Source organism: Lepisosteus platostomus, chromosome 11 (genome assembly GCF_059453375.1).
Source record: "Lepisosteus platostomus isolate fLepPlt1 chromosome 11, fLepPlt1.hap1, whole genome shotgun sequence".
Classification (NCBI taxonomy): domain Eukaryota; kingdom Metazoa; phylum Chordata; class Actinopteri; order Semionotiformes; family Lepisosteidae; genus Lepisosteus; species Lepisosteus platostomus.
This window is the reverse complement of record NC_142621.1, coordinates 10,163,046-10,179,458: the sequence shown is the minus strand read 5'-3', so window position 1 is coordinate 10,179,458 and position 16,413 is coordinate 10,163,046. Positions and strand designations below refer to the sequence as shown.

Sequence of the window (16,413 nt, the reverse complement as noted above, 5' to 3'; positions counted from 1 at the left end):
CACACAGCATTAGTAATTAGCATTAGCATCCACAGCCATGGTTGTCCCAGGCAAAGATTATATATTATATATTTCATTCTAAAAACATACAACTGTACATGCATATTGTATATTGTCTTACCAAAATATTAGAGAACACTTTTAACAGCAGGTCATTGCACATCCAGTAGTGATTACAGATTCAATATGTCATTGATTTCACTGGGTGTTTCCAGTTATCTGTGGAGATACAGTATCTCAGTGGAAAGACAAGAAGTCAGCCATCTCCGTTTAGGTCAGTAACGTCTTTCTACATGAAGCATCTTGCTGATGTTTCTGATGCCAGTAGATCCTTGTGGCTGACGAAACTGAAAATAAACACCTCCCCAAATAATCTCACTCATTAATGAACAAAACTCAGATAACATTTTATTATTTAAATGTTGGCTACTAATTATTGAGTTATTATTTTCATACACATTGTATTGTGTATAAAATGTCTCTTATGGTACATTAGCTGAGCACAATGAGGAAAAGCCATGACCTGTGAATACTATTCCCAATACTGACCCCAAGCTTCTCTCCCTCTTTGTGTCTGTGTGTTTCATGGAGAGCAAATTGGGGTATGTGAAAAGACAAATTTCTAATACAAAAATTGTATATGGCCAAAACGTGATCTTATCTTATCTTAAATATGTGGCAGGGATGTGAATGGGATTTTCTTGCATCTGAGCCTTTCTAGCCCAGAGATGTTGAGATCCAGTGTTTTGTGTTTTCTTCGTTAGAATCCCCTTGGTGCTCACTAGTGGTATACTATATGTTTTCATGACTATTAACTGGGGTAAGCAATGTTCTGACGTGTTTTTTAGACACTTTGGTTTAAATGATTACTATGACTCTTTCAGAATGATAGTCATCCAACTTGAATATATGTATTTTGGGAAAAAAAGTGTTTTTTCTAAGTTCTATTATATCTAGTTAATTTTGTAGTGTTCTCCAAAAACGCTTGTATATTGACATCAATAGGCTCAATTTATCATCTGTTGTAAATAAGTATGTAATGACTTGCAGTGTTTGCCAAGTGTGTGTTGAATCAACCAGGACTGCAGCCATCAAGTTGGAATAACTATAAAGGCTTTATGTAAGCATTTGTATAAAAAGAAACCATTGTATTCTATTCTAATGAGAAACTTTCATGCACAAAATTGGCAAATAAAAATAACCTTTGTTCACGTCTTTGAATGAGAGAGTTTATGTAGGTATTTCATTCAATAAAGGATTGTATAGTGTAGATATTCCTTCGATTATGAAAATTGTTCTGCTAGGTCTGTAATGTATGGGAGATTCATTGCAGTGCTGAGGTATTCACTTTTGCACTATGAAAATGAAATTTTTGTTCTTGTCTGTAAAATAAATCTCTAAGCTACGTAAGTTTCCAGAATAAAACTTTATACTGTACGTAGGAAAAAATGTAATTAGGAGTCCTTAAAGCTCTAGCCCTCAAACATTTTTGATAAACCATTTTTGAGTTTGGAATAATCCCAAAAGCTTTCATAAAGTTTCCACAGGAATGTTTGCATATTAGAATATGGGTCATATTCATGAAACCTTTACAGTTATTTTAAATTAGGACCTGTTTTTTTCTTAATAAGAAAACAAAAATTATAACGTGACCTAAAAGTTTTGATTAATATAATCTTCAACAATGGAAAATACTCACAGTTGTCGCAACTTTACCTTACATTAATCTTTAACCTTATTGGTATAAAATTATGTGAACTTCATTGCAGTTGTTGACAACAGCGATTCGTTGAATCTTCATCTAATCAACTGTATTAGAACATTCAAGACTATAGAAGATTCTTTTGAAACATTATTTCTCATTATTTATATGTACTTCCCTTGTGTGATGTATGGATGAAATAATATACAAACATGCCTCTGCATGAAACCTGATTCCTGGACATTCCCTAGTAGTTACTGCTGTGGCTATCTAGGAGCCTGAACAAGAGCAATTCAGTGCAGCGAGGTTAGGATTTAGATTGAAGAGTAAAATGTGAAGTCCAGGAAATTCTCTGTTTAGGTTTATATTAAAAAACTAGGTGTCTAATCTGTCTGACAATAAAGGTGACCGTTCGATAGACATGCTAAACCAAATATAAGTAACAGAAGTCCTGTAAAGAGACAGAGTAACATGGCTTTTATGCTAGGACTGGCCCACAAAAGGTTTTTAACAAAGGTCTCAGGCTATTGAAGTGAGCACCACAGTCATATAAAGACTGGGAAAAGCAGCAACTATCTGATTTAACGATGAACTGTCTGATCTCATTTTTGTTTAATTCATCTACATAACAGGAGAGCAGCAGATATTGTAATCTTGTTCTCCGGGGATCTCAAGAAAAGAAACACTAGAAAACTAGTATGTTCCCCCATTGATTGTTTGATAACACACACCAGAATACTGGTCCAAAAACAATTCCTTGTTTGTGAAAAAATATTTTTGAAAAGAACAAGGTTTTCACTATGGATTTTGAAGAATGAATCTTCCACATTTAAAACACTAATCTGGTGGTTTAGAAACGGCACAATTGTTAATCTTTGTTCATTGTACTGACATTTCTGGCCACTTCAAAATATTTTCCAGATACAATAGTTCCATTCTTGTCTTATCATGTCACAGGTCTCAGCTTTCATCGGATGACATTTTTTAAGGCAACATGACTGTGACTTGGGATTAGATTAAAGTAAACAATTTAAACTTTAAAACTTCAAAATGTGTTTTTATGTACTTTCTATGTTGAAAGAGGAATTGTTTGGTTGAAAAGTTGATTGCATTTTAAGAATGAATATAGAACATAATTAATGATCTTTTATATCCTTTTAACATACAGTACTTCACCATTATTGACTGCCTAAAATAAGCATGCTTTCTGTGAAGACCAACTGCACAGTTTGTTACACATTATTTAAGGAAATGTTCTTAAGATACACTAAGCAACATTTCCAAAAGTTATTTTCAGACGTACAGGTATTTTTGGCCTGAGGCTTGAGATGCCTCTTTCAGTAGCTCATATGTATGTAGTGTGAAGTTGACTATAAATATGCTTGAGGCTGACAAATGTTTACGTACAGGTAACAAAAATACTCTACACTTACTAAATTCCCATAAAATAGAAGGCAATATAAATTTTTAGACAACTTTTTAGGTTCCCTTCTTATGGGTGATGAAACACAGTCTTATCAAGTTAGAAGAAACCATATAAAAACATGTTTTATTTGAAATCAGTCTGAGATGCCAATGTTATTGTTTAAGGTTGACTGGATTTTGATTATATATGTGGTATTATTATCATACACAAAAGTAGAACAAAAATGCATACTACATGTGTATATATTACTGTACAACAGATCAAGTAAGTCTGTGGTTTTTGCATGATAACTACAGCTTTCTGGTGTAGTTTCCTTCAAACTAAAAACTGCATTACTCCAAAAGAAAATGAAAATATTGTCTTTCATTTTTTGGAAAGCTGGCTTTTGTTTACTAAAATGCCTCTTTAATTTATTTTTTCAAAGGACACCAATTATAGAATAATTATACAATAACGTTGTGTTACAGTTTGGCAGATACTACACTGGTTGTATAATCACATGGTTTCAGCTTCAGAGCTGGAATACAAACCTGAAGTTTTATAGAGAATTGAAGACAAAGCATTTTTCATGCTAAGCTCTTTGCATTTGTGTCAGTTGTGTAGTGTATGACCACCATTTAAATTTAAGTTTTGGCTTACATGACTTTCTAGCACTAAAATACAACCCTTCCCATATAATTGTGACTTTCATCTGTGCTAGGATGAAACCAAACTTGAATGGTGATTTACACAGTAAACATTGTTGTGACTGACTTTAAGCCTTCAGCTTGACAGCCTTCATCTGTCAAGTCTTTTATTTCTGTATGCCTTAGTAAAAGGAAATTAGTATTACTAATTGCATCCTCTTGAAAGTTTAATAGAGAAAATTTGCATGATCGTTTTGAAAAAAAAAGCAATTTCAAAACCATATCTGCCCTGTTTAAAAACTGATGCTTAGATTATGTTGCACTTCTAAAAATGCATGATGACCAATTTCTCCACATTAAAGCACTTTCTTTTTTATTGCTTGTGATGAGGCAGTTAAATTATACTAATTCATTTTGGCTTCAGTCTTAGGAAACACAATGAACTGGAGGTCTGTGACTTTTTGTAGACCTGTGGTAAACGTACTCTGTGTTCCCCAACATTTTCAGTTGTAGTTCCCTGTGTGAACATTGCTGTGTTGATAAAAGGTATGTGTAAGCTGACAGACTATTTCATTATGTTTTAGGTATTTGTCTACAACCTGTACTTCAGATTAGTCTTGTTAGGAATTTATGAAATCATTTTTACTGTGAATGATGCATTATTTTGTATCCCCGAATATGCGTATCTGCTTTTCCTTTGTCATGCTCTACAGTCTGATCATCTAAAAAAGGATTTTTTATTTAATTCTGTGGTGCTTATGAAATACTGGTAACTCCAAAAATAAAGAGAACATTTGAGTTAATGAGGAACACGACGTAGACTGAAAGCAGGTGCTTCCACACAGGTGTGGTTACTGAATCAATTAGGCTTGCCCAGTTGCCCATTCTGGATACCAGCATGGCCAGAAGAAGAGATCTCAGTGGCTTTGAGAGAGGGGTGATTGTTAGGGCACATTTGGTAGGAGCTTCAGTGATGAGGACTCCTGAAGAAGGCTCCACGGCCGAAACGTTGTGTTCTCTTTCTTCTTTTTTTCAGCATGGAATAAACCTATTCCTTGTTTCTTTGTAATATTGTTGACCTGTGGCCCACTATCCTTTGTGGTACTTTTTTTTGGCAACGGGAGTGTCATCTATCCCTGGTAAAAAAGATTTAGCTTATCCGGTTATATGCTCTGTTTGAAATCGAATCTGTTTCCTAAAACCTTTTATAGCTGTTCCTGTGGCTCATCTGCCACATTTCACTGCAGAGCTGGCTGAACTTCAGTGCATGCTTTTTGGTTCATGTGGGGCTTTATCCTGAGATGGTCTGGCATCCTCAGTGAGGATAAAAGCTACTGTCTTAGTATAGGCTCTTACTGTAATGTTAATGACTTGATAATCCCGTAAATGAGGCTGATGGCTATAGAATAAAGACCACAGTGGTTTAGCAGAAACCATTTTGTTATTTTAAACTTTTATGTAGGGGTAAATCCAGAAAAGACACCTCAGATAAAATTCTTATTCACAATGACAACCTGGAGAGTATGTATTTACATAGCAGGGAAAGTAATGAAGCAATTAAAGTGTACCTTCTGAAGAGTACAACTGCACTGTCCACCTGGGATTTGAACCCACAACCCTCTCTTCCAGAGCCCTAAACACTACTCCTTTGTTTTGAAATGCAAGATTTCAAATTGTACTGTAGGGTTTAGGGTTTGGAAGTCTCCCACTGGGCTCAAGTGAGTAAGAAAAATTAGTTTGATAACTTCCTCTTCACCCTTATTATACTCACTTATATAAAGAAAAACTGTTCCATAGGGTCAGCAGAATTTAACCATTTTTAGAAGAACAAAACAGAGTGTGCCATTCTGATTAGGACTACTTTTAATAGTAGAAAATTGTACTATGACCATCTAGAAATACAATTTTCAGTACCATCTACGTTCATATACAGTACACTGAATCACAACTACTTAGTTTGACCTTTAAGGTGTATTTTGCATATTCTAAAGATATAGTATATTGTATTGTCAATATACAAGAAAATTAATCTGTAAATAACTTAAAATAAGATGGCTCACTCAGTTCCTTATTTTACAAAAACTCAGATCACCTTTTAAACACAAAATACTTTAAGCCATTGTCATTATGTTATATCCCTGATACTGACTAAATTAGAAACAGACTGACACAACTGATTTTTGAAATGTAATTAAGGAGTACAAGGAAAATATATGTCTAAGACATCAACGCTCCCTCTTCCGGTTATGAGTTTTTTCTTGTAAGGAATTAAATTAATCACACTTTATTAAGCAGAAGCAGATTCACTCCAACTGTATTCAGCTGTGTCTTGAATAGAATTCAGAAGAAAGAATTATGAGAAGAGTGACAAATCAATAGTATCATTATGTTTTATAAACCAAAAAACAATACATTTGTTGATGATATATTGTAAGACATTAAGAAAATAATAAGTAATCAAATGCTGATTGTTATTCCCTGAATTTAAAATTAATGGCAATTGATTTACATAGCAAACTAATATTTTTTCTTGTTAAGCAGAATCTTTGGAGCTTAAACACTGAAGAAATCATAGGAGATAAATAGTATCTTGCAATATTTTCAGAACTGGTGTGACTTATATTACAAATATAAGCAACAATTTTATTATTTGTTCATTTTTTCAAACATGCAGTACAGACAGACACCTCTTAAGGCTTATTGTAAAGTATTTTACAACACTTTTCAGTATTGATAAAGCTTTTCAAAAAGAAAATTGTCTTGAAAAACAATATATTTTGTATGGCTGAAAGCAATCTGGGAGGACACAGGAAATCAGCAAAACTGCAATATGATGATAAATAAGGAAGAAATAAAAACATAAAGAAATAAATGTTTGTTTACAGCTTACTCTTGTAGTCCTAGCATTTCATACCAAGCAGCTTTTCATCTAAATTGAAATATTTTCATGAAACACTTTATTTTCACAGTTCTAAAAATAGTTTATAATGGTTTAGATAACAAACATATACAGTACCTTCTGTTATTACATTGTAAAATACAGTATTATTAAAGTTAAAAGATTGCACTGAATTATATAGCTACCACCTGTAGTTCTTTTTTCCTGAGCCAATGATGATTTTTAAAATTATTTTCAGACTCATGGAAGTATATCCAAAAAGTACAGACTCCCTAAAGGGAGGCTTTCAAGAATTTGAAAACTTTTTTTTGCCTCCACAAATTATATTTGTGGTTTTGCATTCAGTTCATATTAATTATAAGATCCATACTTTCAAGCTATATTTTGGTACTTGACATGCTTTAAGAACTACTGTATATAGTGACCTAGATAGGCTGAATAGTGGCCTCCCTTTCTGTGTCATGAAATGTAATGTAAAATTACACGTCTTTCCAAGAATGTCTTAGAATCTGTCTCTCTAAGAGATACTGGTTTCCTACTCATTTAACAAATGTTCTAAAAGAGAAGGAGTAATTGTTGGTAATGTTTTCAGAATTGTGTGTCACAACCCCCAGAAATGTAAACAAATGCAGGAGTTAAAAAAGCAATGATATTTATTTGATTTTTGTAGGAGAGTTCCAATATTACTGTTGGAGTTTCTCTATAAAACATTTCATATCTATGCCAAGGAAAATAAAACACAGGAGTTGCACGAGGCATAAAGCCGAAGAATCACAACGACAATGAATAAATAAATTGCAATTGCCTTTTTTCAATTGATCAATAATTTCACATGTCAGACCTAGCTAGTCCAACCCCAACACTAATGCCTGTAGCACTCCTCTCTGATAAACTACGTCTCGTCTTAACCTTTTTAAAAACTGGGTCTTAGTTTGAGTTTGGATAGTTTGAGTTATCCTCATACAGTATATCCATCATAACTGAACTCAAACACTAACCTTTCCTCATACAAAGTTAAATCCAATAAAATAAAACCTAACAGCAGTTCAGTCCTGCTTAGAAAGCAAGGCAGAAAACCCTACCTCAATCCTATCCCTGGCTCCTTACCTAAATAAAATGGCAGTTATTGAACCATATCATCACATCTTAAGTCTTAATACAAAGTCAGAACCAAGCTTAAACCTCAACATATTTTATGTAAACTCTATCTCTCAGTTAACCAAGCTATAACAGTACTTTTAGACCTAGTAGAATTTCCTGACAATGAAAATCTAACCCAAATCCATACAATATATCCACCCGCAAACCTCTCAATGAGAGGCTGGATAGGGCACTGTGAAACTTGGGAACAGTGTTGATTCCCACTCCGGGCACACTAGTCCTGCTGCTTTGGAATGGTAGTCACTGACACGTGACCTGGTACAATATATCACTGGCACGGACACCACTTAATCACTGCTGGAAAATGGTTTTGGCATTTGACTTGCTCATTTGCTGTTGTGGTACATCTCTGTATAACCATCTCTCAGTGCACCACATAGCCTGCTGGGTCCTCTGCTGGCATTCTGTGCAGTTCATAAGTCATTGGGTCAGCTGCTGGGTCTCTCACTCTGGGTGTAATCAACTCATCTCTCACCGAAGCTTGGAGCTGATATCCTGCTGCAGGTTCTTACATGGTGAGAAGATGAGGTCTGCTCCTCTTTAGCTTCTGCAGACACTGATAGTTTCCTTCTTGCCAGTGTTTGTATTCTGAAAAGGTAAAGTACAGACAGATCATTAAAGAGGTGTCTTTTTCAGTCTGCTGGAACAGCTGGTGGTTTACCATGTGCCTAACTGCTGGATTCTGCATATTAATTGAATCTTCAGCTCGATGTGAACTTTAAAAGTTACTCTGTTTTGGAAACCATCCTCTTCCTTCTGGTGTGTTATCAAACAGTGTCTTACACCCACTGTGACAGCATGGCAGTATTTGGAGGTACTGAGACGAAAACAAGGATTTTAAGGCAGGATACCCAAACTTTATTAAATTACCCAAAGACAGTAGTTTAATAACACAGTAACAGTGATGAGCAGACCATCTAAAAAAAATATTCAGGCTTCTTACAACAGACTTTCTTCTAGAGTCCCTAAACAGCCAGCCCTGTCAATTAAACATACTGTAATTAAACGTAATTTAAATTTGTTCAATAGCTGAAAATAATAAATCCAGCTACAACAAACTCCACCTTGTAAACATACATCTTGTTACTGGCATATCTGACTGCAAACTCTCAGTACAAATGATGAACTGCAACAGGTTTCCTGAAGGAGGGAATTCCCTGAGGTTGCTCATTGTTTGAGGATTCCCTTCCCTCCCTTTTTCATATGTAATGCACGTTCAAATTGCACTGCAGCCATTTAGACTCCTGTTTTGCCAAATTTCTGTTATTTCTTGACTCACCGGTCCAGCAACTGTAACCATGATTGAATTCTACAATAAGCAATATACTGACTGGAATCTATTTAGGAGGAACAAAATGAAGTTTTTATTTTGTGCATATGATTTAAATATCACTTGAAGATGTATTTTAATACTGTACGTATAGGAAAAGTCCTTCTGCCGATGTTTTGAAAGTAATACGGTGTAACCACGCTGCAGTTAACTTTGTTGTTCAAAGCTTCCAATATCGTTCCGTCTGTCCTTAAATCCTTCTGCATTTTTTATCTCATTTAAGTTTTTTTTTAAAAAAATTCCTCGACTTACTTTGACAGCACGGCTCTTGCACACAACCGCGGCTAATAGCCAATCGTTTCCATCTGTGAAGTCAAGAAGTTGCGTTTCATTCTTGGAGATACCCATGGAGATGCCTAGGTCAACCGAACTGATCAAATATGCGGGACAAGGAGCTGGCACTGCGTGCTTATTCAGGATATAGACAAACACCATAGACTGCTTACATGGCTATTCACTGTCGCACTCTCCTGTCATTCCTTTCATTCCCAAACTACTCCAAGAAAATTGATGGAGTTTTTTGGAAAGCAGAGGAGGGAGACTTGGCAAGCGGTCTAAAACCGATGGGAGGATCCCAATGCAGATTTTAAGACCGGTGATTTGCTAACTGGAGGTTTTTTTCCTTGTCATTTTGCTGTGATCGTGGGTCTGGTTTGCGGTGCTTGCCCAGCCCTCCTGACGGTGTGGCTTTAGGGGGATCGGATGGTCTTTGCATTTTGATTAAAGCCCAAATACCTTCAGTCTGAAGGCAGGGCACAGGGAAGGGAAGATCGGAGGGGCCTGGAGTGGCTGTGCGAAGAAAAAACATTGCTTTTCACTTATGGCTTTGTAGAACAGATAAATCACATTTGGGATTGTGGAAGGGACTGAAATTCGTATAAGTTGAAGCCGCCCCGTTTTGTTCACAGTTGTGGGCGCCGATCATGGAGATGCAAAGGTGGTCCACAAGGTGGAAAACGAAAAGGTGGCTGCTGGACTCCACTTTAACCACATTCATCACTTTTACTTTCGTTCTGCTGGCTGCAAATGTCAGAGCAGGTAAGAAATGGCAGGGAAAAAAAAAAGTTTATGGGAAAGTTTTAGGCACTGTCAGTAAACTGAAGGCACCAATTCTGACAACAAAAATGACTTGCTTTGCCTGACCTCATATGATTATGGAATTCCATGTTTTTAGAATTGCAATGTTCCCTTAACCATAATTTATTCCTTCACATTTATAGTGGACAAATCAATCAGTTCTATACTGTACAAGCTAGCATTATCGATTAACACAGTATAAGCAGTGCCAATATACGTTTCAACCTTAGTTCAATATGTACAGTATAAAATGTACATGGGATCAATACACATTGGATTAGTTAGCGTTACTCCAAAGTGCAATTTTGTTTCCTTTTTGTGACTACAAAACCGTAAATAATATTGAACTTAGTTAAACATATTTTAGGTAAATTGTTTAACTTCTTTTTCCCGTTAAGATTTTTGATCGACTCGGTCGTGAAGTCTTGGAAAACGATATGGTTTTTAACTTGCTATTTTTATATGAACGCTTAAATGCACGCTTTGAACGTGCAGTTACGATGCTGTGGATGTACCCGAAAGAAAGAATGCGTTCTCTTTAAAACTGCTTTAAGAAATTTGTCAAGAAGAAGTCCTTTGTTTGAACTGGTGGTCCGTTAGGTGTGTGTGGACACGGTTAGCAGGGTGGAATTCCACAGGGTTGAAGATTGCAGCCTCACAGTTTGGTAAAGAATTCTGCAGCCTCGAGAGAGGTGCCAGTCAGCTATATTCATGACTTAAGGGGATGAAATATTTAAGTACTACTGAAGATCCCCTAATGATCCTTTTCCTCCTAATGTGGATCTCGAGTTTCATTGTTGATTTTTTTTGTTTTTAGTCTGTCTTTTAAGTAATTTTACACCGAGATTACTTTTTGCTTAATGTAAAATCGCCAATGTATTTTACATGTGCTGTTATACATATTGCTTAAAATCCACTTTGATTTGATTTTTTTTAAATTGAACTCAATTATTATTTTAACTCATGTATTCTTCGGTATGTGTGGAGAGCTGCTGCGTCTAAGTGGCACGATGTATTGTACACATATTTTTGTATCCTCAGACAAGTACTGTTGTCACGAAACTTGATTCGAGGGCGTGATAATCAGTGCTATTTTTTTCGAGCTCTAGTTCACATCCCTTCCTTTGTCGTAACTTCTGAATTTTTTTAGTGTTCAACTATTGGAAAAGAAACTGGCACTGAGAATCCATCTGCTCTCCCAAAGTTAAGAAATACTTGATGCTAGTTTAACTGGTTCTACAGTACAGTACATATAATCTACTGTACTGTATATGGAATTTGTAAAACTACTTATTTATTTTCCAGTTATTCCCAAAAATTGGATTAGGCATCCTAACAATGTGAAAGATACTGGTGTCAAAATGTAGTAAAATTATATACTGTATGACAGACTTAAAGCATGAACTGTTACAAACTGAAAAATACCCTTTCACCATACTGACCTAGTTCTCACTGAAGCCCAGAGCACACTTTGGTATAGTTTTGGGTTGATTTAAAGTGTTAAAGTTAGTAAAGAAGAATAAAGTGACTGATTTATAGCATACCTGAAGGCTGTTGTGGGAATGCTATTTTTTAGAATCTTGTACACCCAGAGACTGCAAATATCCCACATAGAGAGCTAAGCAGTTATTTAGTGTTTGTCTACATTGCACTTCCCTATTATTTTAAAGGCTTCAAAGAGCAGGCAGCTATGGGGGCCTAAGCTTGTTTCTTAATTGTGTCTGAGTCATACAGTAAGTACCGATGTCCTGAAATTTGTTATATTAGGTGCATTCAGATGTCTGCAAGTCATGATGGATTTTGTGAGTCAGGAAATTTAAGAAATAATGGTTTGATTATTTTAGGTAATGAAGGCCTTTACTTTAAAAATGGATTACAAATTAATCACTTATCACTGTAGGGAACAGTTTTAGGCAATGTAACATTGTTTAGCAAGTACCTACTGGTTGTAGTTCAAAAAGCAAAATAATTAGTTTAAATGTAGATCCAGACATGTTTTATGTGGAAAAAAATGTTTTTCTTTGAAAACCACAGATTTGGGGAAATAACACATTTATGTATTTAACTTTACACGTGGCCTTGCCACTTTTAATGTATACTCTCTCACTAAATCCTATTGTGTATTAAAAAAAAATCTGTGAGTTTCTGCCTTGAGTGTTAAATGCACAGACACAGTATTTCCAAACTCTAATGGTTCTGCTTATTTGGATTCTGGATTAAATACTTGCTTTTCAGAAGAGTACTGAAGTTATATACAGTCTAGCATACTAAGGGCATGCAAATTTAGGAATACATTTTGTACTGCATTCATTTTTCATATATAAATCATATGTATGTGATTTATTGGACTCATGTAGACATGATACTTGAACATCCCATGTCTTGTGAATGTCTGGTACAATGTAAATGAGCAATTATAGTGTGATTTACAACTGTTAATTTGGAAGTTGTGACTTGTCAACCTTTAATACAGTAGTACTTCATACATTAAGTAAGTAGTTTTGTGATATGATCATTGGATTTATTCTTTGACTGTTCATACTAAGTCAAAGTATGAGAATGATATTGAAAGAGAATTCAAAATGATCAGTGGATGTGTTAATGCTGTGATTCCAAGCATAATACGTCCTTGTTTAAAGTCTGAGTGTGTCACAGTGCTTTCAGAGAAGAAGGATTGTGGATGAATAGATTATTTGAGTCCCAGGGATCTGCAGGTGAAAAGGTCCTTTCTTTTTACGCAGTACTCTGCCAATGCCGATATATGAAATAACAAAGGTACACAGCTACCGACTTTTACCTGTTTTAGTTTTGTGTACGATTGTACAAGGAGATGGCCCACATATAATATGTACTTCCTCAGACAATGCAATACCCTTTAATGATGCATTGTAGATTTACCTGTAAACCTGAAGGGCTTTAAATCTTTATATTGAGGCTGATAAAATGTTTTCCTTCCCTAAACAAATTATTGTATTTAAAAAAAATGTAATGTGTAATGCTGGAAATGGGCCTCTTTAGAGATCAGGAAAACTATTAATGTTTAAATGTCTGTGCATTAGCCCCCCTCTACTTTGCATTTACTGCTCTGCTCTCTCCATTTTGACTTGTTTTTAATGCACCTTTTATTTTGCATATATTCTACAGCTGTTATTTGTAAATAGGTGGCACTTTATTTATGCAAAAGCAAAGGCAATATATCATTCTTTCATCAGGTGCAGTATTTTAAGAGTTGTGTGCTCTTCTGTGGTGTTTGAAAGGATTCAGACTACTGCTGTTTTCTGGCACCTACATGATAAGGTCATACCCTGGCCAGATTTGCACATCTGGAATACATAGAAGGCCTGCTGGTATGCAGAGAGGCATTTTGTATCTCACAAAGAAGTCCTTACTTTGGTTTAAAGAAATGATTAGCTTCAAATATTTATCATATATACGGTTGATAACATAAATGTCTCTTTAGCTTGGTGTTTTTTAGAAAATAGGAGGTTTTCTTGGAGTTCACTTGTTGATACGGTTTAAACATTGATAAATATTATTTGCACATGTAATTGGCCATTTCTTTCTTTTTTTACTTTTTGTTACACATAAGCAATAATGAGTTACAATGGTCTCCTTAGGCAGGACATGTTCAGTAAGCACACAAACTAGCCAACAAAAAGAGGTTTCCTTCAAGAGAGGGAATAATAGATGTGACAAGCCTTTGCCGTTCAATGATTTAAAGGGTCATGATTGTGTTTTCAGCTCTGGGAATGTGGTGTTTCGAAGCCTTTAGTAACTGCTTTTAGCTTTGTGCAAAGCCCAGATTAGAAGAATTTTAATTAAGGACATTTCAGTTATAGTTTGGGAGATTTGTCCTGGTGTCAAGAGAACTCTCAATACATATGTTTTATCACATGTGCATTACCGAAGGTCTGAAGAGTAGAGGCTAAAATGTTGCAAGTGCCAGAATTCTAATTCATTCAATATGCATACAAATAATACTTCAGAGAGCAGTCTGTGGATCTAACACCATGTTGTGCAACAAGAATAGATTGAAACTACCTGGTTTATTTGCCATGATATATTAGTAATAAAACATAGATTATTAAAATCAGCTTACCCATAGTTTATCTGGAGTATTCCTTCACATGGGTTCCTGAGAAAGTCATGCAGATTCGTAACTAGCTAGATCAGAAGTGGCTAAAGATAATTATGGAAACACTTAGTTATACTGTATGTGCCAAATGGAATTCGTTTTTAAAATATAGTTACACCTTGTCTCAACAGATTTGATTAATACATGTATATATTTATAAAGTATTTAAACAAATAATTATCCTATTATCTTAACATTAGTGTTACATAGACTCATATACCATAGGCTTTGTTGTTCATTAGATGTCATTTCCTTCATGGTTTTGCATTTTCTTTTCAATACACCTTTAAACCATTTGTTTTTTTTTCATTCTGTAAAATCAATTTTTGTCTTACTTCTTAGAGGAGTTTTCACAAATATGGTGCTGACCCTTGTGAATCTAACATGCAACTGCATTTTTAAATTTAAAGTTTTAAAGTTAAAGTTACTTGTATTAAAAAGGCAACCCAACTTCATTTTTAGATAAAATGGTACAGTACATGCAAAGAACACCATACAGTAGAAAATTGCAATGCCATGCAGATATTGTGTGTAGTATGCATAAGGAAGGAAGCAAAACCCTAAGATACACTTTGTATGCCAACACACACATGGAGTGCTGAGCTAGATTCAATGAGCTACTTTTAGCTGTCACTTGTATAATCAAGCTGTCTACTGTTAAAATCTTTCCTGGAGCCACTTCTTTTATATGGAAAGAATTTCCCTGTATTTATTTAATGTAACTGTCTGCTAAATTTTGGTTTCTTGACAAAGAAAAGTTTGTTGGATATAGGAGACTATGTATTTTCTATAGCCTGTCAGAAAAAAGACAGAATCAAGTTTTTTAGCTGAGTTCCTCTCCCTCATCAAGTGTTTAAGAGCTCACCATATTGTGTTTCTGCTGTGGATGCTATATCCATTGTATGTGCCCCCCAGAATTGCTGTTAGTCTTGCTTGGTTGCATATGGTATTTAGACAGTGTTCTGCAGTCCTTATGAAGGAGAATACTTTTACTATGACCACTGAGACCTAACTTTGACCACATTTTGGTTTGCCATATTTCCTTCCTAGAGATTGTTTTTCCATGATGTATAGTTGACAACATGGTTTCCTTATTTAAGTTATTTAAGCATGATAAATAGTTTATTTGTCATTTAAGATGTTATAATATACACTAATTATGTTAAATTAGGTTTCTTAAAATGTGACTAAAGCAAGTCTAAAATACTGTATTCCCTTACATAAGCTTTAAATAATTATGATTTTCTGCTTAAGTTGCCTATATGTAACACATTTTACTTTTACATTTTCATGAAGTGTTATTAATGCAGAAATGAGCACATTTGGTAGCTTATTCCTTGCTATCTGAGATTGGACTGCAAAACTCAACATAGACATGCCTATTTCACATACACGTCACACATGAATGATGTTAAAAGTCAGACTTATCATCATAAAAACAAATATATAGTAAACACTCACTATTGAGTATTCACCTACATTGTATAATATCTCATGGAAACTCAATTTGACAATGTGGTTTGTAGTATTAAAGAACATAATGCCTAGATAAGAAGGTTCAGGTAAAAGTATTTTCGTATTATTATATTCGAAATATATTATTATTCTACATTTGCGTCTAAAATCATAATTTTGATACATTTACCTAACTCATCCTAAAGTCCTTTAGATCTAGCTTTCTTTTCCTCTTTTTATGTTAAACACTGTTTCTGACACCTTATCTAAAGAAGATGAGACCGTTGTGTCCATTATAAACCTTAAGTCCTTTCATTCCAATTTAGATCCACAACATCAATGAGTGATACCATATGCTTTTATTCCAGAATGTTTTGATTTCGATTAGCAGAGAAGCAGGGTCCCCAATTACACCAGCAGCAATAGTCTTTTCATCTTTACAGGCCTATTACTTATGTTTCTCATAAAATACAAGTGCTCAGTCTGTAATGACAATTTTGTAAGTTGTCGCATGCTAACAAAGTACAGAGGGCCAAGAGGAAATGTGTTTCAAAAGAAGTTTTTCTAAAGCTGTTTCCCTCCAATAAGATATTTTTGTTTGT

The 16,413-nt window shown here is 34.8% G+C and overlaps 1 protein-coding gene across 8 annotated transcripts in view; it reads left to right on the top strand.

Moving 5' to 3' along the window:
- The first annotated feature begins 9,770 nt into the window (after positions 1-9,770).
- col11a1a (collagen, type XI, alpha 1a) overlaps positions 9,771-16,413 on the top strand; it is a 106,652-nt gene continuing 100,009 nt past the window's right edge. For 4 of the 8 annotated variants that reach the window (XM_088598359.1, XM_088598356.1, XM_088598364.1 and 1 more), the window contains exon 1: positions 9,771-10,182. In XM_088598359.1, coding sequence (XP_088454485.1) covers positions 10,068-10,182 — 115 coding nt within the window. In that variant the 5' untranslated portion in view covers positions 9,771-10,067. The remainder of the gene's footprint in view (positions 10,183-16,413) is intronic. The other 4 variants (XM_088598362.1, XM_088598358.1, XM_088598361.1 and 1 more) reach the window with 1 other exon arrangement.